This window comes from Ailuropoda melanoleuca, chromosome 15 (genome assembly GCF_002007445.2).
Source record: "Ailuropoda melanoleuca isolate Jingjing chromosome 15, ASM200744v2, whole genome shotgun sequence".
In the NCBI taxonomy this organism is placed as follows: Eukaryota; Metazoa; Chordata; class Mammalia; order Carnivora; family Ursidae; genus Ailuropoda; species Ailuropoda melanoleuca.
This window is the reverse complement of record NC_048232.1, coordinates 80,857,400-80,881,751: the sequence shown is the minus strand read 5'-3', so window position 1 is coordinate 80,881,751 and position 24,352 is coordinate 80,857,400. Positions and strand designations below refer to the sequence as shown.

The 24,352-nt window shown below is 61.1% G+C and overlaps 1 protein-coding gene across 5 annotated transcripts; it reads right to left on the bottom strand.

Annotated features, from left to right (window-relative positions):
- Positions 1-5,164: 5,164 nt before the first annotated feature.
- Positions 5,165-24,307, bottom strand: GGA1 (golgi associated, gamma adaptin ear containing, ARF binding protein 1). 5 transcript variants are annotated; one of them, XM_034643861.1, is made up of 18 exons: positions 23,889-24,307; positions 20,091-20,175; positions 18,802-18,877; positions 17,712-17,810; positions 16,520-16,643; positions 15,964-16,064; positions 15,005-15,085; positions 13,824-13,964; positions 13,664-13,745; positions 12,443-12,550; positions 11,552-11,704; positions 8,854-8,918; positions 8,241-8,407; positions 7,594-7,804; positions 6,980-7,028; positions 6,571-6,740; positions 6,224-6,334; positions 5,165-6,134 (listed from the first exon to the last, which is right to left on the bottom strand). In XM_034643861.1, the coding sequence occupies exons 1-18, from the start codon at positions 23,929-23,931 to the stop codon at positions 6,024-6,026; spliced, it is 1,977 nt and encodes a 658-aa protein (XP_034499752.1). In that variant the 5' UTR covers positions 23,932-24,307; the 3' UTR covers positions 5,165-6,023. The 5 variants fall into 5 exon arrangements, with proteins under 5 accessions (XP_034499752.1, XP_034499753.1, XP_002914583.1 ...); XM_034643862.1 differs by lacking the exon at positions 23,889-24,307 and adding an exon at positions 23,640-23,791; XM_002914537.4 differs by lacking the exon at positions 6,980-7,028 and having other exon boundaries at positions 7,594-7,787; positions 23,889-24,305.
- Positions 24,308-24,352: the final 45 nt, after the last annotated feature.

The window sequence follows — 24,352 nt, the reverse complement described above, 5'->3', positions numbered from 1 at the left end:
CAGGTTGTGTGGCGGCCCCGCCCCCGGCCCCGCCCCGCCCCAGCCCGGTGGCGGGAAGCAGGTAAGCCGGCTCCTGCCACCGCGCGGCCGGACTCTGGGCTCCGCCCTACCCGCCGGCCCGTGGGCCCTGGGTTTCAGTAACTTCACCCCTCTTAAAGGCAAAGAGGGTTCCATGCTTGGTAGGCAGAGGCCAAGGGCAGGCCTCTCCAGCCGGTACTGGCCCATCTGGGCCTGCTGAAGGATGCTGTCCCGGACTCCCTTCTCCAAAGGACCTCCTGGCCACCTTGAGCAGAGGATTAACACTGCCTGCTCCCCTGCTGGAGACTGGCTGGGAACTTTGGCTTCCTGGGGCTACCTTGCAGCTTTGTGCCCTTGGACAAGTCCCTGGAACTCTCGTCTTGCTGTCTTTAATGGTCTGATGGGCCAGGAGAGCTGCCCATCCCGGAGTGTGGACAGGATAGCCCTGACTATTCTGGTTGTCCCTTTAAGGGGGGTGCCCCACCCTCGGGAGCAGCTCCCTGACACCGCACCTTCCAAGCCCCAACACAGTTCCCTCCACCCATTGGTAAAGCCCATCCTTGCAGCAAACTTGCCGAGTCCTGGCCCTTCCTCTTGTGAGGCAGTGATGTGGGCGCTGCTCTGATCCCCCAAACTCAGTAGTTTTTTTGGCCCTCCACCTGAAACACAGCTGGGCATACAGTAGGTGCTCCATAACTGTTAGTTACTACACATGAGGGATCACAGAGTAGGCTCTCCTTACTCTGAACCCCTGTGCCCNCCCCCCCGGGGGGGGGGGGGGGGGGGGGGGGGGGAGAGGGAGGGACATCCGGACAGTCCGTCCTGCCACACCCCTTACCTTCGGCTTTGTCGGGAATTTTAACTCAGTTTGAGGATTACTTGATCGCCTACTGTGTGTGGGTGGGCAGACTGAGCACTTCATGAGGGCAGGACCTTGGCCTCAGACAAGGGACCTGCCAGTGAGCCCTCCCCAGATGCGGGCTGCTCCTCCACTCCCTGGAAGGGAGAGCCAGAGAGGCCCAGTGCAAGTGCAGAGGGGCTGAGAAGGGAACCTCCAGCAGCCGCTGCTGAGTCAGAGCCTCCCAGGTGGGAGGCCACCTGAGTGCGCAATCCACTGGATCGAAGGCTCTAGCTGGCATAAGGAGACCCCAGACAAGGCTTCCTAGCCCACCTCCCTTTTCCCAACTGGAAGGCCCCTGGAGGGGATTCTGGGAAATGGGCAGGGCTTGAAGGATGCCTTGATGGAGGAGGAATCAGAGTCCAGGGTAGACCTAGCTTCTTAAAATGTGGGGCTGGGGTTTGCAAGCTCTGGGTGCCAGTCCTGACCTTTCCCCTTTCCTCACTGGCCAGATCCCAGAACATCATGGTGGCTCCAGTTTCCCCCATCTCTGCAATGGGCACAGCCTCCTGTGCGCACAATTAGGAAACCGAAGACTCCTAAGCCAGCAACTTGACACCAGGTGCCCGTCTTGCCGTTTGGGAAATCTGGGTTACATGGTGTCCCCACCCTGTTTCAGCCCTGCCTCCAGCCTGGAACACACTGGGCTGGGCTTGTCCACTTCCCCAGCTGCTCTGAAGGTCCCTGAGGGCAAGGTCTGCCTTCTACCTGTGTCCCCCCTAGGCTTGCCCAGGCCTGAGGCCTAGCTCAGGTCTGCAGAGGGGTCAGGACACCTGGGCTGTAGCAGTGGCAGCTGGAAACCACTGGGGCCATCTCATCAGCCCCGTGGAGCTCCGGGCCTCTCACCCAGGTGCCAGGCTCCCCTCTAGTCTGACCCAAGACCCTTGTCTGTCTGGCCTGGGAGGGGCTGCTGTGCCTCTTGGTGGGGTGAGGGGTATGTTTTAGGGTATATTTCAGCTTCAGCACACTTGGATGCTGAATCATAAAGCGTTGGAAGCCCCAAAGGTTGGCTCATCCTAGGCTGTTCCTTCGAAGGATGTTGTAATCAGAATTTTGGACTCTAAGGTTTTATCAGGGAATGCCGAGATCATAGTTTTAGAACTGCAGATGCAGGAGGGGGACTTCAGAGGTCACCGGCCAACACTGTCTCTGATCACAAGACCTTTCCACACTGCATTGTGAGGGCTCGTTGGCTTGGCTGGCTCTCCCCTGCTCGTGCCGAATCCTGCATGGTCTAGCAACGAGCCATGGTCACAGGCGCTCGAGAGACAGGGCTGACTTGAATGCAAGTGAAGGCAGTGCATCAATGGACACTTATTTCCAACCCAGAGACAGCCAGAACAGAGCTCGAGTGTGTGTGGATGCCGCCGGCCAGCTGGGCTCAGCCTCTAACTGGCAGGGTGACCTTGGGCAAGGGAGGTCACCTGGCTGAGCCTCACTGTCCTGGGTAAAATGAGAATGAAAGCAGGTACCGGACAGGTTGCTTTGAGGACTAAATGAGCTCCTACGTGAAATGCTTAGAACAAGCCCTGGTTCTTCTTATCCAGTCCCCATTCCTGCCTAGCTGCCCCCTCCCTGTGTCCTGCTGCCTTCTTGGGACAATAGCACGCTTTGTCACCTACTCTTAGCACATCCCCCAGTGAGGCTGGTGTCATTAGCCCCATTTTACAGGTGAGTAGATCAGGGCTCCAGGCACCAGGCCCCTCGCTGGTTTAAGGACGTGCGTGGGGAGGCCAGGGGCTGGCGTGGAGGTGGTGGGAGCAGGGGTCAGCTGCAGGGCCACGGGACAGAGCAAGCATGTCGCACTGGAGACACCTGGGCAAATGGCTTGTTTGGGGTCCTCTTGGTGTGGGCTGAGTGGAGGCTGCTGCCCAGAGCAGGTGTGCAGTGTGATTTCTGGGGCTCTGACAACTTGCCTGCCTCCTCCTCATGCCAAAAGGACTTTCCCAGAAGGAAACCCTGGGTGGGGCCGGGCCCTGAGGACTTCCCAGTCCTGGCGGCCCTCGAGAGCCCGCACCCTTGACCCTGGCTCCAGAGGACAGCAGCCACAGAGGGCTGGGGAGATGGGGGGCAACGTGCTGCCAGAGAGGCACCTCACAGGACTGCTGGTTGACCTCAGCCCTAATGTGTGCCCTCAGGCACCTGACAAGCTCCTGGCTGAGATGGAGGGCGTGAGCAGTGTGGCTGTCGGGCCAGGCCGAGGGCTGGTTCCTGTGTTCTCTGCCTGTGCGGACACTGGGGGCAGGGGCAGCAGGACGGCAGCGGCAACAGGCTCTCGGGCGGGTGGCTGCCACAAACAGATGAGCAGTGTGCTGCGGTTGCCAAAAAAGAAACCCCAGCGAGCGGCTGCCTCCAGCCGCATGAATAGAAGTGGAAGTGTGGCTTCAGGGTCTGGGAAGTCCCGCTGCTCCTGGGGTGGGGGTTGGGGGTCACCCTTTGAGAGACAAGGGACCTCGCCTTCCCTGGTCCAGCCTGAGGGCCCCAGAGGCTCTGGGTCTCCTGTGCGATGCTCGGTGCACCGGACCTACCTCTGGCTCAACCGACACACATTATTTGGGGAAAGACGACTCTGGGGAGTGGAGGCTGAGGATACCTCCCATCATCAGATCCCACCCCCAGCCCCTCGGACAGATGCGGGGCTCCCATGGCGGGCCCCTCAGGTCCCCCTCCCTCCCAGCTCTCCGTGTGACATGCTGAGCTCCTGGCTCACAGGTTCCATGCCAGCCTCTGGGCTGACCCCGGGCCATGCCTCCTAGGGGGGCTGCTCAGAGGCACCCGGAGGATGGCAGACAGTTGGCCCGATTGACTAGGAAAAGGGGAAGGTGGGAGGTCAGGAAGATGGAAGGGATATGCCTGTCCCTGTCATGTCTGGGTCACTCCGAGCCCACACCTTGGGGAACCAGTTCGCTCCAGGACTCTTTGGAAGGCCTCACAGCTCCCTGGGTTCCTCCCCAGGGAGGAACTGAAAGGCCAGAGAAAGAAGGATCTCCCTCAAAGTCACAAAGAGCGCCAGGGACCCCGCTGGGGGAAGACTGAGACTCCCAGCCTGAAGCTGCACACAGGTTCCCCCCCCACCGCCCCCCCCTGCAGCCCTTGCACAGTTCCCACGAGATCCTACTCTGTCCCGTCGGTGCTCCTGGCACTCCGGGGCATGGGCACCAGGAGGAGGGCTCCCGCTCATTTAGAAGAACCTTCCTACTACAGACTGTCAGAGACATCCCAAGTGTCCGTGCAGTCTGGCCCAGTGGGGAAGGGACAGGAACTGGGCCATGTGGCTGGGGGTGCACAGGGGTCGGGGGGCCTTGGAAGCCCCACTGCACGAGGGCCATCTGAGGAGGGGGCCTGCGCTGCTGTGAAGCTCTCACAGGCGCAACCAGTGAGACCCGGCAGAGAGAGCAGCAGGCCTCATTTGCTGGATGGAAGAGTGCCCAGGCTGGGGAGTGAGCACGCTGGGCTCTGGGAAGCTGTCCCAGTAGTATCTGAGGAAAGGGGTTCAGCCTGGGAAGCACTAGGTTAGGCAAAGTGAAACTGACAGGGAGGAGAATGGCGGGCGGCCCTGCCCACGCGTATGTCAAGGGGCACCTCTCCCGCAGGGCAGCGCGTAGGGCTGGCTCCACACTGCTCGGCCATTCCCTGGACGGACTGCCCCTAGCTCGGCTCCGCGCTGGCTCGCTCTCTCAGCTGCGAGGCTAAGCCGTTCCCCGGGGACTGGACAGGAGCCTCCCAGGGAAGAGAGAACTCTGGGAACACCAGGGGGTGAGTGAGCCAGCAGCTGGGACTGGCAGGGGGCCCAGGGCAGCATCCCCGGGCCTCTTGAGAAACAAGCTGCAATTAGTACCCTGCTTCCTGGGAGCAGCCTCTGCGGAAAGCGAGAAGAGAAGGCGAGGCAGGGCCCTGTGGGGAGGCCCGGAGTTGGGTTTGGAGGCCTGAGAGCAGCAGGAGGAAGTTGNGGGGGGGGGGGGGGGGGGGGGGGGGGGGGGGGCGCCCACTCAGCGTCTGCGGCAGCTGGGGCTCCTGGCAGGCCCGAGCGGCCACTCACTTCCAGCTGGGACGGCTCTGGGCCCGCCACAGCCCTGGGCCCTCTCTGGTGACTCAGCACCGCCACAGGCCCCCAAGCAGGGCCTCTTCCGGTGAAGGGCTCAGGGGTGATGCGGAGGGAAACCGTGGCTGGATCTCCAAAGACCCAGGGCCCTCCCACTCCTGGACCCCCATCTCCCTCCACCTCAGAAGGGCCAGGAGGGCAGCTGGTCCAGGAAAAAGGACGTTTTATTTCCATAAATACTCCTGCTCTCACTCACACACCGACCCCACGAGGCCCCGGCAGAGGCCAGTGACTGAGGGAGATGCACTGAGAACTCCAATGCACGACCTCCCCTGGCCAGGGGCCCTGGAGCCCCCAGCTGGGGCACCCAGGTCTGCCATGACCTCTGGGCCAGCAGTCACAGCCCCCACAGCCCCTCGGAAGGCCTGATGGCAAAGAGGGAAGGCGGGGGGAGTGAAACCCCCACAAGGAGTGGGGGACAGGTGGGGCTCTCCCAACTGGGCCTCCTGAGATGGTGACCACAGGGCCACTGAGAAAGAAAAGCAAAGAGTCAAACCACACACCAGAGAGTGCAAAGAGCTGGGGGTGCAGGCGTCACCCCCCCAGTCACCCAGTTCCTATGGAGGAGGCCTGAGCTGGTTCCTGCGCCAGCATGGCCCCCCAAGTTATGGCTGGGCCTTCCCATAAGGCATAAGAGACAGGTGGGGATGACCCCACCCCAGGCTGGGGTTGGGGCTGGGCCTGAGGTCCTGGCCCCTGCCCGACAGCCATGCTTCTCCCCCATGACCCCAAGTCCTTCCAGGGCCATGTAGCTGTTCCTGGCTCCAGGCTCCCCCCTGTGGTGAGGGTCCCCAGCAGTGCAAACCCAGGCCCAGCCTCCTGCTGGGTTCAGCTCTGCAGGGGAGGGGGCAAGGAAGGAGGGGGCTGCAGGGGTGAGGGGAGAAGCACCAGGCCCAGGGGATGTCACCATGGGAACAAAGGGTGTCCTAGGCCACCACAGCCTCCCACCCAGGCTAGACGGTGCCCAGTCCTGTTGCCCCCTCCTCTCCCCAGCCCCTCCCTGTTCTAGAGGCTGCCCCAGGTCTCGGGTGGGGGGAACTGGTCCACATCCCCCATCTCGTTGTAGGTCTGGTCGCCCATGGTGAAGAGAAGCTTGTAGCGGAGGCGAACCTTCTCCTGGGGCAGAGACGGTGAAGGCAGAGTCAGAGGAGAGAAGAGACTGCCCCCACCCCACAGCAGCGCATTGTCATGGCCGGGCCGCTCACCTTCTGGGGGTTGGCGAGCAGCAGGACCTGGGTGATGGCTGAGGGGTGGACGATGGGGTTAAATGCTGGCAGCTCCGTGCCTGAGGGCGGCTGCAGTTTCACTTTCATGACCTGCGGACAGCAGGGCAGGACGGGGCCCAGCTAGCCCTGGCTTCCTGGCCCCGTCCTCTGAGGGACCTGGCCCAGTCTGCCTGCCAGCTCCTCCTGTGGGGGTCTTGGGGCTCTGTCCCTTGGTTCCCTTCTATCGTCTAATCCCCAGAGGGACCTTGCCCCCTATCCCCGCCAGCTGGCTCCCCTCCGGCCCCAAGCCACCCTGCCTCGAAAGGAGCGAGGCATGCATATGTCACCTTGGGGACAGCTGACTGGAAAACGATGTTGCGAATGGGCTGGGGGGCGGTGCTCAGCATGGAAACCACCACCACCAGCACGTCAGAGCGCCCGGGCAGCGGGTCTCGGGCAAAGTGGAAGAGGACCCGGAAGCCATGCTGGTCATACACCGTCACTGGCAAGATGCTGCCTGGCAGGGGGAAGGGGAGAGGGTGACGGGTGGTGCCAGGCCGGAGCCCAAGCATGTCCAACCCGCTCCCCCCAACCCGGCTCCCATCAGGCACTCGCCGCGCTGCTGGGAAGGAGCGGATGAGTCCACAGACTCAGGTCGTCGCCTTGACCCTGGGCAGCAGGGCGGCCAAGGGTGCAGACTGGCACCCACATGGGGCAGGAACACTTCTACTGTGTTGGTGGAGGCGGGACACCCACCCCAGACGGGGTCAGAGCTGGGGCTCCCCCGGCGCTGCTTGCTGGAGTGCTGGAGTGAAAGCCGAGAGGTGAGCCAGGGTCACTTCTCACCTGCGACCTTGGTACAGTCACTCTACTGTTCAGGGTCCTCCCTACTGCTAAGAGAGGGGCACCACTACCCACTTCTTGGGGCCACTGAGGGGTGATGCCCTTGGTCACAGTGCAGTCACCAGATGGACAAGGCCGAGAAGACCAGCCCGGCTTCATCGGTCTGTGCACGGCCTGGGCTGGGAGTGGCCTCCCTGTGGCTCCCGGGCAGGAGCAGCTCAGGTTTGGAGCTACATCTGGATCCTGGTTTGGTTTCACGATCTCGGAGAGACCCCGAACCTCTACGTCCCGGCCCTGCCTTTCTGGGGAGGGCGCACCCAGCGGCCAGCATAAGAAGTCCTCTTGCCTGCGGAAGCCTGGACTCTATGGAGCGCTCTGCTCTGGCTCTGGGACAGATGAGAAAGCAGGGTCCTGGGAAGAGCAAGGGCCTCGCCCAGAGAGAGCTCCCTCCTGGGTCAGAGCTCCCACCAGGACAGTGAGGGGATCCCGGCCCAGCCTGTACCCGCCTGCACCCCCGGCCCACTCACTGGGTTTGATGGACTCCAGGGGCACAGTGATGCTGGCCAGCGAGAGCTCCGTCGCCGTGGGTGGCTGCAGAGGCCCGGGCGGCTCGGGGGATGCAGCGTGGAGGAGGCCGGTGGCACTGGAGCTAGGCGAGCTGCAGCTGCCTTTATTTTGCAGGTCCCGAAGTGTGAGCCGGGGGGCCGGCTGCTGCTTCTCCCTTGTTGGGGGATGTGGCATTGGGGGGGTGAATCTTTGGGAGCCGAGAGATCAGGGGCACAGGAAAGGCCGGGCTTCCTGGCTGTCCCTAATGGCCAGCTCAGACACCTCCCTGTCTCTCTGGCCTTGGTCTCCTCACTTTGGAACAGGCAGACTTGCTCCCCTGCCCGCAACCCCTGCCCTGTAGGGCACAGCTCCCCCTCTCTCATAACCTCTGTGCTCCACGGGACGGGCCCTGCACCTGCCTTGGGCACTGCTGCTTCCCTCCAGCCCAGCACAGAGCCTGGCACAGGGCAATCCTCTAGCAGCCGCAGCTCACAGGGGCGCACGGGCACCTGCTCCCTCCCTGCTGGGCCTGGGACAGCCCCGAAGCTGCTGCCCCGTGGGGCCGGGTGGGGGAGGGGGGTAACTCCCACCCCACCCCACCCCACGTCAAGCCCGGGGGTGCCCTCACCACCGCACTTGTTGGGACTCCGGGGGCAGTGACTGCTGCAGGAGGGTCTTCCCCAGGAGGTCCAGGTCGTCCAGACCGCTGCTTGCTGGCAGGGACGTCTGCGCAGAGGGCTGGCTGTCCGTGTTGGGGACCCGAGGCAGGGCTGGGGGTTCTGCGCCATCAGAGGACTGTGGGGCACATAGAAAGCATGCAGATGGGTAGGGCTGTGCTAGACAAGGGGCAGAGTCACCTGGCGCTGCTCTGGGGCCCCTTCTCTTCCTTGCAGGTGACATCTGGGGAAGCAGCAGCATGAAGGGGACAAATTCCTGCCGGCCCGCACCCCTCTCATGGGCCAGCCGTCTGCGGTTCTACTCTAGAAACCATCACATCCCCGGGACCTTAAAGTCACCCCCAAGAGAAAAAGAATGGGGAACCCCATCTCAACCCAATGCTGAGAGGCAGGGAAAGCGCGTGGAGGTGAGGAGAAAGTGCCTGCCCTCCCCCAGCCAGGGACGGGTGCCTCAGCCCCAGGGCCCCTGTTGTGTGGTCCTCCCTCCTCACTGCCCCCCGGCAGGCTGCCGGGCCCAGCTACCCTACCCCCGGGACAGGTCAGGCTGGTTCCTGGCCCTCCTACCTGGAAGCTGTTCCATCCAGCACCATCCAAGCTTGGGCCCGGAGGGGGTGTGGGGTCACTGAGGCCTGAGAGGAAGCAAGACTGAGCTGAAGGAGCTTGAATCCTGAACGGAAGCACGGGGGCTGGGGGGGAATGCGTGCCGGCCTGGGGGTCACTAGCTCCTGCTCTCCCCCTGCATCCCCCCAAGAGGCTTAGCTCCAAGGGGAAAACCCACTTTTAGAGGGAGTCAGCAGCAGAGCAGAAGCAGAAACCAAAGAGCCTGAAGGCCCATTCCCCACGCCCACTTGGGCTTCCGCTACTGCCACTCCAAAGCCACCTCAGCCACTGGACATTAGGACTCTTGTCTTCACAGCAGGCCAGCAGCCCAGGGGTGGTGGGGAAGGAGCACGGAGGGGGAGACACCTGGTGAGGATCCACGGATGGGGGGTGGCATCCTGCACCCAGCCCACAGTGGCCTCAGCGTCGGGGCAGGCAGTGCCCCGGACTCCGAGTGGCCCCTGGCTGGGCTGCAGTGTCCCCCCGCCCCCCGCCCCGTGCACACTGGCAGGCGGGAGCTGGGGCAGACTCTAAAGGCCCTCTCTGCCCTGGCCCGTGGCCACAGGGCAGGCTGGCTGGGGCCAGAGAGAGCCAGGGGCCCTCTGCACAGCTCTGCTCGTTGGCTCTGCTCGTTGGCCTGCCGACGAGCAGAAGGCAGTAGGTCACCAACCAGTTTGACCTCTGGCCGCCCTGAAGTGCCCTCGGGGCCAAGTTCACCATAGGCTTTACCTAGAGAAGACAAGTTATCCTGTTTCTAGTAAATTCTGAGTAAGTGAGCTGCAGCGTGGGGCGCTGGTGGGCAATGGCAAGGCTCAGACAGCTCCCACTGCCAGGTCTCCTCCTCTGGGCACACCGCCCCGAGAGCGGGGACGACGGGGGGTGGCTGCTATGGTTTCCTACACCCCTCTGATGTGTCAGGCTCCCCCAGCGCGGCCTCACTGACTCCTCACACAACCACGGGAGGTGGGTACAGGGCTGTCATCCCTCTTTCAGGCCTGAGGAAATGATGCCAAGAGGGGTTAAGGAACCTGCCCCAGGGCACACAGCCACCAGGTGGCAGCGTCTGGGGTGGAGCATGGCCTCGTTACTGGAGTTTGAACACAGCCCTGCCACTTGGCGGCGTGACCTCGGACTGGGGACAGACTCCCTGCGCTAATCTGTAGAATCAAGCCAACAGCAGCGTCCGTTGAGGGGACTGTGACAGATCAGCCAACCAGAGGAGTGCCTCAAAGTGCCAGGACACCCTCGGTGGTGACGGGAAATCTGTGTTGCTTACCCTGTCCCCACCCTTCCCCCTTCCTGCCACGAAGAACCGTTTAGGACAAGCCCCCTCTGTGGTCCCAAGGCTTCCTCTATTCCCCGCAGCGGGGCGGGTGCTGCCCTGGCACTTCTGGTTCCTGTTCCCACATTTTCTTTGCCTTTGAGTAGAAACCAACGGAAGCCGGAGGCTCGGGGCTCTGGTGCAGCAGCTCGGGGGCAGGAAGTACCAAGCACACCTTGCTTTTCACGAGACGGTGGCTTTGCCCCAGCCGCTCGCCGGGGGCTGGCTCTGCTGGGGCCGATGAGCCCGGGGGTGCTCTGCCCCTGGACCATCCTCTCCCTCGCAGTAAAACAGGGTCAGGGTTCCCTGTCCTGAGGTGCCCCTAGCTTGGAATGGAAAGGGGGCGGTGGGTGGGAAGCAAGGCCATGGACACTCTGTGGTCCGACCCTCTCAGGGAGGGTGCCAGCTGCTGGGCCCGGAGGGCAACTCGTCCTGGTCCACTGTCCCTGCGTCCCTCATGCCCCCTGCCAAGTCCTTCTGTCCCCTTCCTGGCTGAGAAGCGGAGTCAGAGCAGCAGAGAGGCTCAGAGAAGGGCCTCAGGATCGAAGTGCGCCCTTTGGGCAAGTCACCCTGCCTTCCTAAGCCTGGCTTCCACATCTGTAAAGCAGGGATGTTGGTGGCACCCGCTCCTGTGGTGGCTGGAGGGTGGTCTGGGATCCGACAGTGCGGGACCCCGGCACACGAGAGCTCCTTCCGGTCCGTCAGGTTGGGTTTTTAACTCAGGTTTGGCTCAAGAGAACACAGTCTGACTCCTGCCTTCCGAGTCAGCTCCCCAACAAAACTTTCCAGACTCTTTTGACAAAACTCAAGCTCTCTCTTTTTTTTTTTTTAAACAACTTCAGGGCCGTGACGAAGAGGCCATCACCATGGCCTCCCGCTTCTGAGCCCTCAAATGGGGCTGCTGCCCCAGAAAGCTGGACTCCTGACAGCTGCCCGGCGTCCCCTGCGAGCGCCCGCTTCCCCGTGGGCTCCAGAACCCTGCCCCTGGCGGTGCCTGGGGTGCCTGGGGCTCTGGTGCCGGCTCCCCTGGAGCTGCTGGTGCTACAGGGCTGCGGCTCTCCCCTCTGCCTCCCTCCCTGTCCGCGGCCCGCTGCCCGGCTCCGACCTGCTGCAGGGAAGTCCGGCCACTGAAGCCTAGGTGTGGTGGTGGGCTTACCAGAGGTGGGTTTAGAGGCTGGCCAGCCTTGCCCACTGACTGTAAGAGCTTGTACGAACTCTTCCACCTCCCTGAGCCTCAGGCTCCTCCGTTGTGAAAGGGGCCTAGCCCCTACCTCATCCTCCCAAGACTCATCCCTGACCTGCAGCCGCCCTGCCCTCCTCCGGGCCCCACCCCCTCCTCACCCAGAGACATGAGCTCATCGTCAAGCAGGGAAACTGAGGTGCTAGGCTGCTCGGGGCTGGCCGGGTCAGCAGGGCGGGTGGGCACAGCTGGATAGGCGGTGCCTGCAGGGGGGAGATCCAGGCCGGAGAGGTCCAGCAGGGCCGAGGTGCTCCCTGGGGGGAAAGGAAAGTCAGGCACACCCTGGGTGGAAGACAGGCTCCTGGAGGCCAAGGTGCCTGGGGGGGGGGGGCGCAGCAAGCTGTCCCCCCACCCCTCACAGCCCTCCTGCTTCCTTCCCCCTCCTTGGCCACACTGTCCTGGCCCCCAAATCTGCCACTAGGCTCTCTGTCTAGCTCACGGTGTTCCTTCTGTCCAGAACCTATTTCCTCCATCTCTCTACTTGGCCAACTGCCTCCCATCCTTTGAGGCCTCGCTTAAACTCGGCAGCTTCTGTGTAGTGCCCGCCCCTGCAGCCCTCCATCCCCAAACAGTGCCTATTCTAACCTCCGTGGGCCCCTACGGCTGTCGCTTCATCCTGACTGGAGCCGAGCCTGCAATGTTCGTATGTCAACGCCCCCCCCCCTTCTGATAAGTAGACTAAGCCTGGACGGTACCATCCAGCCCCGCACAACAGGTGCCAGATTTATCAAGTGAAAGAAAGGCCTTCCTTCTTCTGCCCGTCCTTGCCAAACCCTGGCTCCCTCCCCCTCCGCCCCATATCCAGACTTCCTCCCCCCACAGCTGCAGCCCTGGCAAAGACTTCCCCCAGCTCTCTCCCTAGGGCCCTTCCCCATCTTAAGGGGGAAGGGTCACCCCGGCAGTCTCAGCCCCCAGCTCTGGAACCAGCGCCCCCACCCCGGACTCTGTGCTGCTCCAGCCTCGTGGGTCCCTCCCGCCTGCCACCTGCTCACCAGGGATGGAGCCGGCCGCAGCATCGCCGTTCACCTCCTCGCCCCTCACCAGCTGCTTGTACAGGTTGATCACCTGGGTGAGGTTGTCGTTGGCCTGCAGGATCTCGGCTGGAACAGGCAGGAGGGGAGAGACTAGGCTGAAGGAAGGTAGGGGCCTCTGCGGGGAGAGGAGCACCCTGCGTCCATCCCAACCCCGGCGTGAGGGGGTGAGGCCGGGGGCATCCCATCTGCTCTACTCACTCGGGCCCTCTGCCACCTGCCCTCGTGCAGTGTCCCCGCCACCCTGACCACGGTGGCACATCTGGCCTCCAGGCCTCTGCACCGGCTCTGTTGTCCAGATGCCCCCCGCATATCTGCCTGCCTTCCTGCCTTCAGGTCTTCACCCTAAGTCCCCTCAGGGCGCCTTCCCTCACCCCACCACCTAGTCCCCTCCCTGCTTGCTGGTCTCCCTATCACTGACGACCACCTGAGAAACTGTCACTGCTCACTGCCTTGGTTTCTTGTCTGTCTCCTCTCCTTGGGCTACACGCTCCGCTGAGAACGTGGCTTTGGTTGACTTCAAGCACACCATGTCCCCAGGGACTAGAACAGTGCCTGGCACAAACTAGGCTCTTAGCAAGGTTATCCCCTAGGGGCCGGGGCTTACAGGGGTCCAGGCAGCAAGTCCCCTGGGTAAGGCAAGGTACTTGGCACAGGGGAGGCCCTCAGTGAGCTTCCACTGAGTCAGGGGTGGAGATGGCACCCGGAATGCGACCCCAGAGACTCTGGCTGACACGGGAGCAGAGAATAAGGATGAGAACCTGATACGTGACCCCGGCAGGAGTCACAGGGCTCAGCTCTGGAACTGTTCAGGCCTGGGGGATTTGTCCTCAGTTTCTAGCCCTTATCAGGGAGGCAGTGTCTGGAGAGGATCCCTGGCCTTCCCGGGCTCTGCCACTGTTATGCTCGGGGACCAGGGCCAGTCCCTTCTCCCCATGTCAGCATGTTCAGCTTGAGGGCAGGACATGAAGCACCTGAGTAGAGTCTTGGACCATGGGATCTCCTAATCGCATCAGTCCCTGCTCTCTGCTTCAGCCTCCCTGTGACTGAGCCCAGGGTCGGTGCTGGAAAAGAGGGCCCCCTGGTGGCAGCTCCTGCCAACTGCAGATACTTAGCAAGGCCTAAGAGAGGAAGTGGCAGGAGGCGGAGGGAGGGACAGGACTGACTCTGCCAGGGGCTCACCTAAGGCCTCATCATTGTCCTCCGTGTCACTGGCCAGTCGGAAAAGCGTCGGCCGCATCCGCTCACAGCGTTGGTACAGCTCCTGGGGGCAGCGGGGGGGGGGGATCAGGCCGGCAGGGGCCAGGACCGGGTAGAGGCTGGGCAGAGGAGACCAGCGCACCTTCATGAGGTCCTCGCTGCTGCGGGCGGAGGCCCCGCCCTGGCTGTGGTTCATCACCATCTCCGTAAGCAGCTTCACGTTGTTGTTCACCTCCTCGATGGCACTCACCCGCTTCGAGATCTTCTCCATCCGCTTCTGGTCCTGGGGAGGCAGCCGCCCCGGAGAGCCCAGGTCATAGCGGCTCTGAGCCAGGCACTGTCCACAGCACTCTGGAGTTTCCGCTGGCTTGCTGCGACCTTGCTACCCGGGGCTCGTGGCCAGGACCGGGCATTCTAGTCCAAGAAGGCCTCTGCCAACCCTGTGCTCGCTTGCTCTCCTCCTGCTGATGCCCCCTGGCCCCAGGCCTCTGCACGAGCCTATCAGAACCTCCGGGGCCCTCAGACACGACCTCCGGGATGGCTCAGGAATCTGGGCCAAGTGCTTCTGGAAGACCAGAGCTGCAGACCTATACCTGCGGTTCTTCGCGACCCTCGCCCTCCTTGCGTTTGTCCCTTGAAAGGATGGGCCCGTACCTGAGAAGGTAAGGGAGCCTTCGTGGTCACCCAGTACAGCCAGAAACTAGGACAGCAACCCTCCCATCCCATGCCCACCGTGCTTACTACGCACGTTCCTCTCTTGCGGGACAGAAGGTGGGCTTGTGCCGTGCCATCTGACGCAGTCACCCTCCTTGAGAAGGGCACCCCGGCCTTCCTCTGCACTGTCAGGGCAGACGGCTTGCCCTTGGAAGACAACTTGGGACTTCTGCCCCGCAGGTCTCCAGACCCCAAGCTTTGCTGGCCTGCCCTCATCGATAGAAACTTTTAGCGTGCACCCACAGCATGTGTATACTTACTGGGAAGTTAAACATGTGTGCTTCTCTCTTGTGACAAATATACGTATAGAAGCACCTTAAACATGGCGAGGCCTCATTTATTTTTTCCACGACCTCTCGTGGAAGAAGTCCTCCGCCTCACAGAAGCCCAACTAGAGCAGGTTAGCGCAGCTGCTGGGAAATTCTTCCCTCCACACGGGTCCTGGCTCTCCCCACTGGGGTCCCCCGATCAGTCAGCTCTTTCTTGGCCATGACAGCCCTTGACCTGGCCACTGCAGGGCTCCTCATTCGCACACACACAACCCCCCCGGGGTGGCCTGGCTCAAATCCCCAGTCTGCCTTCTCCCCGTGCCGTGGGCTTGGCAGTCACCTCCTGCACCATCTCCTTGATGAGTTTGTTGGCTGCTCGGAGGTCCTCAGGGTGGGAGCTCTTCAGCAAGCGGGCCAGCATCTGCAGGGACAGAGGGGCATGATGTGACACCAGCACTGGGCCTGGGCTCCTATCCTGGCTCTCCATTTCCTCGCTGCGGGACGTGGGGTACTTAGGAAGCTCTCCGTGAAATGGTGAGCATCTGCCGACACCTAATGGGGGGCCACAGGACAACTGAAACACGGCACGTAAATGCTCCCCAAAGAAGTCCTCGACAAACGGTACAGAATGTTATGTTACTGTTGTTAGAGAATCTTTCTGGGAAGATGTACCAGGAACTCAATAGTACTTACCCTCTGGGGCTGGCACTAGGCAGATATTTACTTTTTTTTTTTAAAGATTTTATTTATTTGAGAAAGAGAGAGAGAGAGATCATGAGCAGGGGGGAAGAGTAGAGGGAGAAGCAGACTCCCCGCTGAGCAAGGAGCCTGATGTGGAACTCGATCCCAAGACTCTGGGATCATGAGCTGAGCTGAAGGCAGATGCTTAACCGACAGAGCCACCCAGATGCCCTAGACATTTACTTTTATCTCACCTCCTCTATAGTGTTTAATTTCTCCCCCGCGAGTACTTGCTTCTTTAACATGAAGTTGATAAAATCATCAGAAAGATCAAAGACAAAAATAAGCAAACTCCTGCTCAACTGATGAGATGCCCTCAAACTAATCCCAGGGACACGAGACATGCTCTCATGTCTATTAAGCACAGGGGCTCAGGAGGTGAGGCGCTCCGCACACAGAAGTGCTTGGTAAACTCTCCCGTCACCCAACACACCCAACACGGTGACCGTGCCCCGCGTGAGGCTCTGGTTCAGGGCAGGGCAGCCAGGGCCTGGAATTCAGACCAAGGGGGCCCTGAAGGTCCTCATGTACCCCTCCTACCCGTCCCTGGACCCTCACCTTGGATTTCTCCTCGTCTTCAAAGATCACATTCTTGGGTCGTGGAGGAGGAAGAGGAAAGGTAGCATCATCTGGAAGCTTGGGGTCGGACTTCACAATCCCTGGAGTAGACAGTGGTGGGAACATGTCAACAGGGCCTAGGGCCAGGGGGTGGGATGGGAGAGGCCGGGCAGGCGAGGGTAGGAAGGAGGGTCGAAGGGTCTTTCTCCAGCATGCTGGCTCTGGACTCTGGTGGGCTGGGGGCTGGCTCCTGAACTATAATGTCGAATTGCATGGCGGAGTTTAGGCACCGATCTTTTGAGGCCACTCTGTGGGGGCCACTCTTTGAGTGGAAGTTTGACCCAAACTCACCTCTCCATCCAACCTAGCTTCAGACAGAGCCATAAAAAGGCCCCACTAACTGTAAGTTCTTGAAAAGTTAAAGGGCAGCCCCACGGCTTCGCTGTCAGAAGCTGCCCCCGAAGCTGCTAGAAGCCCCAGCTTGGGGCGGGGTGGGGGGGAGATGGGGGAGGGGAGGGAGGAGGCGTTGCCCACAGCCCACCCTCTGGTGCCTCACCCTGCTTCTTCAGCATCTGGTAGGCCTCTGCGATCTTCACCTCCTCGGGCAGGCCGACTGTCCAGCTGTAGAGCAGCTCCGAGATCTTGTTCTTCACCTTCTCCGACGTCCGCGAGCCCAGGTACTTCAGGGACCGAGGGGAGAGCAGGCCGTTGCTGTCCTCCAGCTCCCCTCACTGCAGCCCCAACCCCTGCCCCAAGCTGGCTGCCTCCCTAGGACTCCCTTGGAAACCTCAGCCTGTAGGGCCCTGGCATCCCCCCCACCCCCTGCCCCGCCGAGCGGTCTGGTGCGGACTGAGCTCGCCTCCTAGCTCTGCTGCCCCACCTGTGAAGCAGGGATGAGAGCAGTGGCACCACGGCAAGGATGATGAGCTGACACAGGGAAGGCAAGGCACGGAGCCCCGCGCCTGCTCACGGCCAGCTCATCTATGGCTTAACTCTGTGACCTCGGGAAGGAGGAGCCACCTGGCTTGGGGCTGGCCAGGGAAGAAGCGGGTATGGCCCTGCTCAGCCCCGGGTCCCACTCATAGTATCTTAGCAACAAACCAGGCTGAGGGAACTGGCTCTCACACCAGTCGCCTCCTGGGAAGAGAATGGGGGCTGGCTGGGACATTCAGCTGAGCTGGTCAACAGAGGGGTGTGAGCGAAGGAAGGGCAAAGGGGGTGGGCTGTCACCCAACGGGCCTTGAACAGGTGCAGGCCCTACGGAAGGACCCCTCAGGCCAAGGCTGGGGCTTAGCCCATCAGCAGGCTCTGCCACTCAGGGTTGGGGCCTCAGCATGCAAAGCCTCAAGGAGGCCACTCTTGTGAGGTGTGGACAGGGAGACCCTCCACTAGAGCCCCGGGTGGGGCGCTGCAGCCAGGTCCGCGGGGAGAGAGCACAGCCAGGGTGGCCGTGCTGCGTGCACGCCCTGCGGTCACCCCTCACTAAGCCTGAGCTGCCCCATCCCTGAGCAGCTCCAGAGCCGCCAGCCACCAGGTGGCCTGGAAGACCCCCTCCCGGACCCCCTGCTGCCCCGGACTCGGCTGTGAAGGACTGTGAGAAAGGCTCTGTGTTTGTGCCAATCAGACTTCTAACAGGGGGCTGAGCAGTAAAAGCGGGAACCCCAGTGAGAGGCACCTCCCACAGGGGGTCCTCCTTCCCCAACCCCCCAGTGACAGCGCTGGCCTGAGCTGGGGCTGGGAGCACCCACCTTGGGAGACACGACCTTGATGAGCTCGTTGAGAAAGCGGAACTTGCCCACCTCGTCATGGAACCTTTTGCCGCAGCTCTTCATGCATGTTTCTAGCACCTAGTCGGGGGGGACCCCAGGGAGAGGGGGTCAGAGGAGACAGCCTCCCCCCACACCTTGGCCAGGGCCCAGAAGCCCAGGGATGGGCATTCAGAAGGTGGGGGGAATGACTCCTGAGGACAAGAGGATTCTGAGGGTCAAAGGCCCCTGAGCCTGACCACCACCCCGAGGTGGGCGGGCACCGTCGAGGGCTGGCAATGCCTAACTGGCAGCGCTGAGGGAGCCCCTCCACGCCTGGCCACGTTTGAGCACCACTTGCAAATGATTTTCTTATTATTTTTCTTTGATGGTTTTTTAAACTTCAATGGGGACCATCTACTTTGCCTTACCCTATACATCTGTGAACTCATAGGACTAGCATATATTTGAGAAAACCCTATCCCATCAAAACAAACACATAACTATAAAAAGAAAAACTGTTTACCACCTGAGGTCAGCCTTGCTCTGTAGATTGCTAAGTGGCCCATGCCCGGGGGCCACACATAGTGCACCCCCCTACTCTTCTGCTGACACAGCTTCGAAAGCTCTGCCCTGAGCTCAGCGCCAGTACTTGAACCCCCATGGGAAGGATGGCACCGTCCTGGGTCTGGAGACCTCTGATGCGCTGAGCTGGCTCCACACTGCTCCCGGGAGCTTTACAAACACGCAGATTCCTGGGAGCAGATACTGAAGGCGCTCGGGTTCAGCGAGCCTGGGGTAGAGCCCTCATTCAGTATGTACCCGGCACACAGCTGGAGCAGGGACCCCCTGGGCCAGACGATCCTAGGGGGCGTCCTCCCCACAAGAGGCCTAACTGTGCAGGGGCTGGGGCAGGAGGCTATGGGCCCCCAGCAGGTGGCCCAGACTCCTGATCTAGGCCATTCTGGCACCACTCCTTTGGCCTCTAAAGAAGAGCCTGATGGGACCCCCCCAAAAAAAACCTCAATCTTGGCCTCCCCGGGTGCCACCCACATGGTCGGGGGACAGACGGCACCCTCTCTCCCCTTCTCACCGTCAGGGCTTGGATCGCCTCCCATTCCTGCGGTGACTGGATCTTGTGAGCCAACAGCCGGGTGGCAAGTGGAGGCCTGGGTGAGAGGAAAGGCACAGATCTGAAACAGCTGGAGCCCGAGGCCCCCAGGGGAGGGCTGCCACACCCCCTGCTAGAACCGCAGCCCGTGGTGGCTTCAGGGAGGCAGATGCAAAGGACCAGCTCCTTTTCTGATCGATGGGGCCGGAGACGGTGGCCCGAAAGGGCAGGGCCAGGTAAGGACGCGGAAACAGGGAACTTGGAAAGGTGTGAGCTCAGTCCCTCAGCCGGCTTTGCTGAGAACTGTGAGCTGGAGAGGGGGCCACGGCCTTCAAGGGCCCAGTTTGGGAGTAACCATGACAATGGACCATGAAGGACAAGCAAACAGAGCTCCCTGGGTATTTGAGGGGGCCCAGGACATGTTTCTGGAAGAAAGCAAAGCAGCTTCACATGGAGGTGGCAATCACGTCTACAAGATCATAAAAGACCCATCACCAGTGACCGTGACATTGAACATGGACTGAGCGCTTAGAATGGACGAGGCGCCTTACGTGCCTTTTCCTGCCCAGCCTTCACGGGGGCCTCCAGAGTTGACAGCACTCTCGCCCCCACTTTACAGAAAAAACGGGAGGCTTGCCCGGCTGACTCAGCTGCCAGAGGGACAGGATTTGCACCCCAGCAGCTGGACTCTGGGTCGTGCACAGCACAGCGTACGCACGGGCTCCCAGAGCAGAGCACTGGCACTGGCGGGGGTGCAGTGGAGGTGAAGCCCTCTGGCTGTGCTCCCCAAACTTGAGCACCAGGTGGGGAGCCTGCTAGCAAGGCCAGCCCAAGCTCCCTGCCATTCTAGTCCCTGTCTGCACCAGGCCCCAAATGTGCATTTTTGACAAGCACTAATTTTAATGCAGGTGGTGCTCACTCTTCCTTGAGCAAAGGGCCTGCTGGCCTCCTCCCAGCTGGGGAGCATGTTCCAACAAATCACTGGCTGGGGCTCAGGCGGGCCTGGGCTTAATCAAGCCCAGGACTACCATTTTCTTTGTGGGGAACCCCTGAGTCCCCTGGGCCTCAGCTTCTTCACCTGTAAAATGGGTTCAGCGAAGCCCAGTTCACAGAGTGGCACAGATTATGGTCGCGGTGCCATCATTAGTTTGTGAGCACATTTAGAATGAAAACGGAGTCTCAACCCACTCATGTCTCTGCCTGAGGCCAGGGTCTGGAGCGGGAACGGCAAGATTCCGTTGCGTTCGTGAGCAAAAGGGAAGGCCACCTACCCCTCAAAGTCCTCGTTGAGCTGTTCGCAGAAGCCGTTGATGCTGGCCCAATTCAGCTCCTTGTTCAGGGGGTTTGTGGCTCTGTCTGCAGGAGGAGAGAGGGCCAGCGTGGCCTGGTGAAAGGGGTCCCTGCCTCTCCCACCCCCTACTCTGGCAGCAGGGCTGGTCAGTAGGGGCTGGGGGTAGGATTGAGCATACGTAAAGACTCCCCTTGATTTCCTGCCCCAACAGCTTCAAGACCTGAGTGCTATCTTTCAGCTGCACCAATGACAGATGAGCTCCTATACACTGGTTCCCCCTGCAGCCTCTCCCCGATAGCCCTACTTTTAGAGATGGTGCTCAGGAGCCGATCTCCCGCTCCCTAGGGTTCCCATCTCCGCAGCTGCACGCCTGTCTGCCTGCCTGTTCCTCTTCTGATTCTGCTCCTGAAAGTGTCCTCACAATTCTCAAGGAATTTACTCACTCAGATCCAGAGGTAAGGAAAAAAAAAAAAAAGCCACAGTTCTGCTCTCAAGGAGCCTGTGGCTGGGAAGTGGGCCAAGGGAAGCTAGGTTCTCGATACAATGTGACAAAGGGAGGTGAAGGGGCCATGAGCTGGGGACTCAGTTGGGCCTCGGGCCAGGGAGGCTGCCCGGAAGAGGCAACACTCAAGAGGAGTTCACCAGGCTGGGGATGGCATGAGGGCCGTGAGTGAGGAGGAGAGATGGGATCACTGAGCACAGGGCAGAGCAAGAAGGACCTTGGTGAGGACTGCGGCTCAGGCATCACCTCCTCCACGAAGTCTTCCCTAACCCTGGCTACTGCCCGGGCTGGCCCTGCTGGATCAGCTGTGACCTTCATCAGCGGGCCCAAGGCTGCTGTTGCACCGCATCCCAGCCTCCTGGGCACACGCCCATGTCCCCGTGGCGAACGAACGAATGAAGGAGGGCTCTGCTGCGGGCAGGTGGGCGTAGGTTCTGGGGAAGGCTGAACCCAGGAATGGGTAGTGGCCAGGAAAGGGCACAGGTCTAATGAGGGGGTGATGCACCAAGCCAGACGGTGGGTTAGAAAACACCCAACGTGGGTTAAAAAACAATCAAGTAGCTCACGTAACCTCCCTGAACCTCTGTTTTCCCATTTGTGAAGTTGGAGTGAAATGCGGACTGACTTAGATGACAAAACACTTGATGCAGGTGGGGCCATGGCGACAGCCAGAGCTGGATCTTCGCCACCTCCCCAGAAGCCTGTCTCTAAGCTTCACCCTATTCTGGCCTGTTCTGCCCAAGCCTGACATTGAGCGGGGGGTATGGAGGTAACACAGCCCAGCAGGTGGGACAGAGAAGGATCTGTGGACAGAAGGAGGCTGGGGATCCAGCATGTGGCGCCTGCCCAGTTGGGAGGCCCAGAGCTCTGGGATCCCAGTGCCTGGCAGCCATTTATCCCATTCATATTTAGTCAATAAATATTCTGAGTGCTGGGGCCACAGAAGTGAACGAGACAAAATCCCTGCCCTCCTGGAGCTCAGAGCCCAGCAGGAGAAACACCGACTACTCAGATAAACAAACAGAATGTTGTATGCTGTTGTGAAGTACCATAAAGAAAGTCAAAGCAACGAGAACGTATAGAAAGTGTTTTGACTGCGGGGCGGCGGGGGGGGGCTGCTGCTCTCTCTGGGAGAGCTCTCAGAGGTGCAGCTGAGCAGAGATCTGAATGAAGCATTTTCTCTCCTGGTACAAATCTCTGTTCCAGGAGCCCTGCAGAGCCCTCTAGTCCGTCAGGGAAAGGAAGCCCCTGCTGACCGCCCAGGGATCCAGGAATAGGCATCATTCCCACCCAACAAGGGAAAGTGAGGCCATCTATTCTGCCTTCTAGTCCCCCAACGTGGCCAGAGGCTGGGGAACACCAGTCTGGAGTTAGAAAGATAGAATGGGGCTGGGTCTTGCCCTCTCAACGACATCTGGCTGCGGGACCCTAAAACGGGAAGTCCCTTACAAGTATCGGACATATGAGTCTGAGTGAGGACAGAGAAGCTAGTTCTAGAAACTGCTCCTGAGTCAGAAGGCAGTGAGGAAGAAGCAGTGGCATCATGAGACGTCAGCTTTCTCCCCTGCATCGGGCTCAGAGTGAGAGCCACTGGGTCCAAGGAGGGCTGACCAACCTCTCTGGCCGGGGGGCCCCCAACCCCCAGCCCTCTTACCTCTACCCTGGTGGGAGCACTTTCCCTGGCAGGAAGCAAGGGAGAACACCAAGGGAGGGCAAGAAGGAAGTCTTTCACAATATAGCACGACTCTACCCTGTCACTCCACGATGGTGACAATATCATCATTTACCTACCAGTAGCTACTCTCCACCTCCAAACCACTGCCAAGGGAAGAGCTTATAATTTCGGTAGGGCACAAAGGGGAAGAAAAAGAGAAAACAACTGTAGCCTCAGTCTATTAGAGTCCAGCCTACTGCCAAACCCAGGTGTCCTGACTCCTGTTTCTCAGATCAGGCTCTGGACTCTCCGAAAATCCCCACTGTTGCTAAACCGAAGAGGTTTTGTATCACCTTCAGCTCAAGTCCTGAAGTTTGTCAGACCTGTTAGCCAGGGCCCTGCCCATCCTCCCAAGCTGCTGCTGGGACCTGGACACTTGTGGCCTTCTGGAACAGTCTCGATGGCCACCTAGTGCTTCCTTTCCACGCCCTCCCCCTCCACTGGCTAGACTGACTCCAAACATGCCTGGAAATGCTGTGGTTCTGGGGTCAACCTCAGGGTTCAATTCTGCTAAAGACTGGCTCAAAAACGGGCTGGCCACAACCACAAATCACCCTGCACAGCTCCCTGGTGTGCCAGGGGCCAAGGAGCTGAACTGAAGGTACACCGAGGGCTTCCTGAGGCCCTGGCACAGACGTGGGCCAAGGGGAGAAGAGACTTGGGAGGCAGCTGTCATTAGCCCAGGGAGAGTCCAGTGCCAGGGCTGTGAAAGCCAAGGATCTCCATCAGCAATATGGGATAGGGAGGTCAGGTGGAGGGTGTGAGGACTCAGAAGCCTGAGTAATAGGAACCAGTGCCTGAGAACATACAGAAAAAGGGTTTCAGGGGCCTCTGGAGAAAGGTCAGCAAGGGCTGGGAAAGGGGTCTCGGGTGGAGGTACAGAATCTGAGGGGCTGGGCTGAGAGCAGTGATAGAGAACTTGACATTACTTCTGGAGTCTCAGATGGGACCCTCCCGAGCCTGTACGGTTTGAGGGTTTCTCACTGGGTGGCCAGAGCTCGGAGGATTTGATGGGCCGGTGAGTCCTCCCCTCCTGGGTGAGGAACGAGCAGATCTGAGAGGAGCTGCAGGCTCAAAGAACGGACAAGAAGGAATCATGCCATGCAGGGCCAGAGAGTGGAGGATTTGGGGCCCAAGAACAGTAGGGTCCCTCCCTCTGGGGTCTGGGGTGCAGCGCTAGGGCCGCTGGCTTGCCCCCTCCCGGGCCCAAAGGAATGACTTGGGGTGGGGGGTTAGCTCCTCAGTGGAGAAGTCTGGGCCTCAGGGGCTTGGAGACTACTGTCTCGGTCCTGGGGGTTCTGGGCACAGCTCACTCTTCCCGGAGGGTCGCGGCCCAAGGATCGGATGGGTGGGCGGTGCCCGCTCCCACCGTGGGTCCGCGCGGCTGGTGCGGTCTTCCTTCACCCTAGGGTCGGAGGGACCGGCTCGGGGCGCCGCCTCTCCTGGGCCGGAGGCGGAGCGTGGGGAGGGGGCGCCGCGTACCCCGCCCCCGCCGGGAAGGGGCCCGCCTCGTGCCCCCGGTTCCGGTTCCGGTCCGGCCCGCGCCCCTCCCGGACACTCACTGATTCGCGCCTCCAGAGTCTCCGGCTCCATCGCGGGCTCCATCCGCCAAGGGCCCCCAGCCTCGGCACCGCCCCCCGCCCCCCGCTGCTCTCGCGGGACCTCCTCGGCACCGCCCTCCGCCGATTAAAGGGGCAACGTCCGCCCCGACGCGCGGGAGCGGCGCACAGGAGCGCTCGGCACCATAGAGACGCGAACGAGCTCGCCTAGAGCGTCACCTGCTCTCCCAACTCCTCCCCCCAGGTGGTGTCTGCGTCGCGGGCGGGACCGGGCGCCTGCCTTCCCGTTCACGGAGCTCAGGCGGGAGAGGAAGCGGAGAAACTGGGGACCGAGAGCTGCACCCTGGAAACCCCAAGGGATGCTGTAACTCGTTGTGCGTCACGAAGATGCCCGTGACCGCTTCCGGAAAAACGCTCCACGGCCATCTTTCTGAGGGGCTCTCGGGTCACTTCCGGAACCCTGAGGG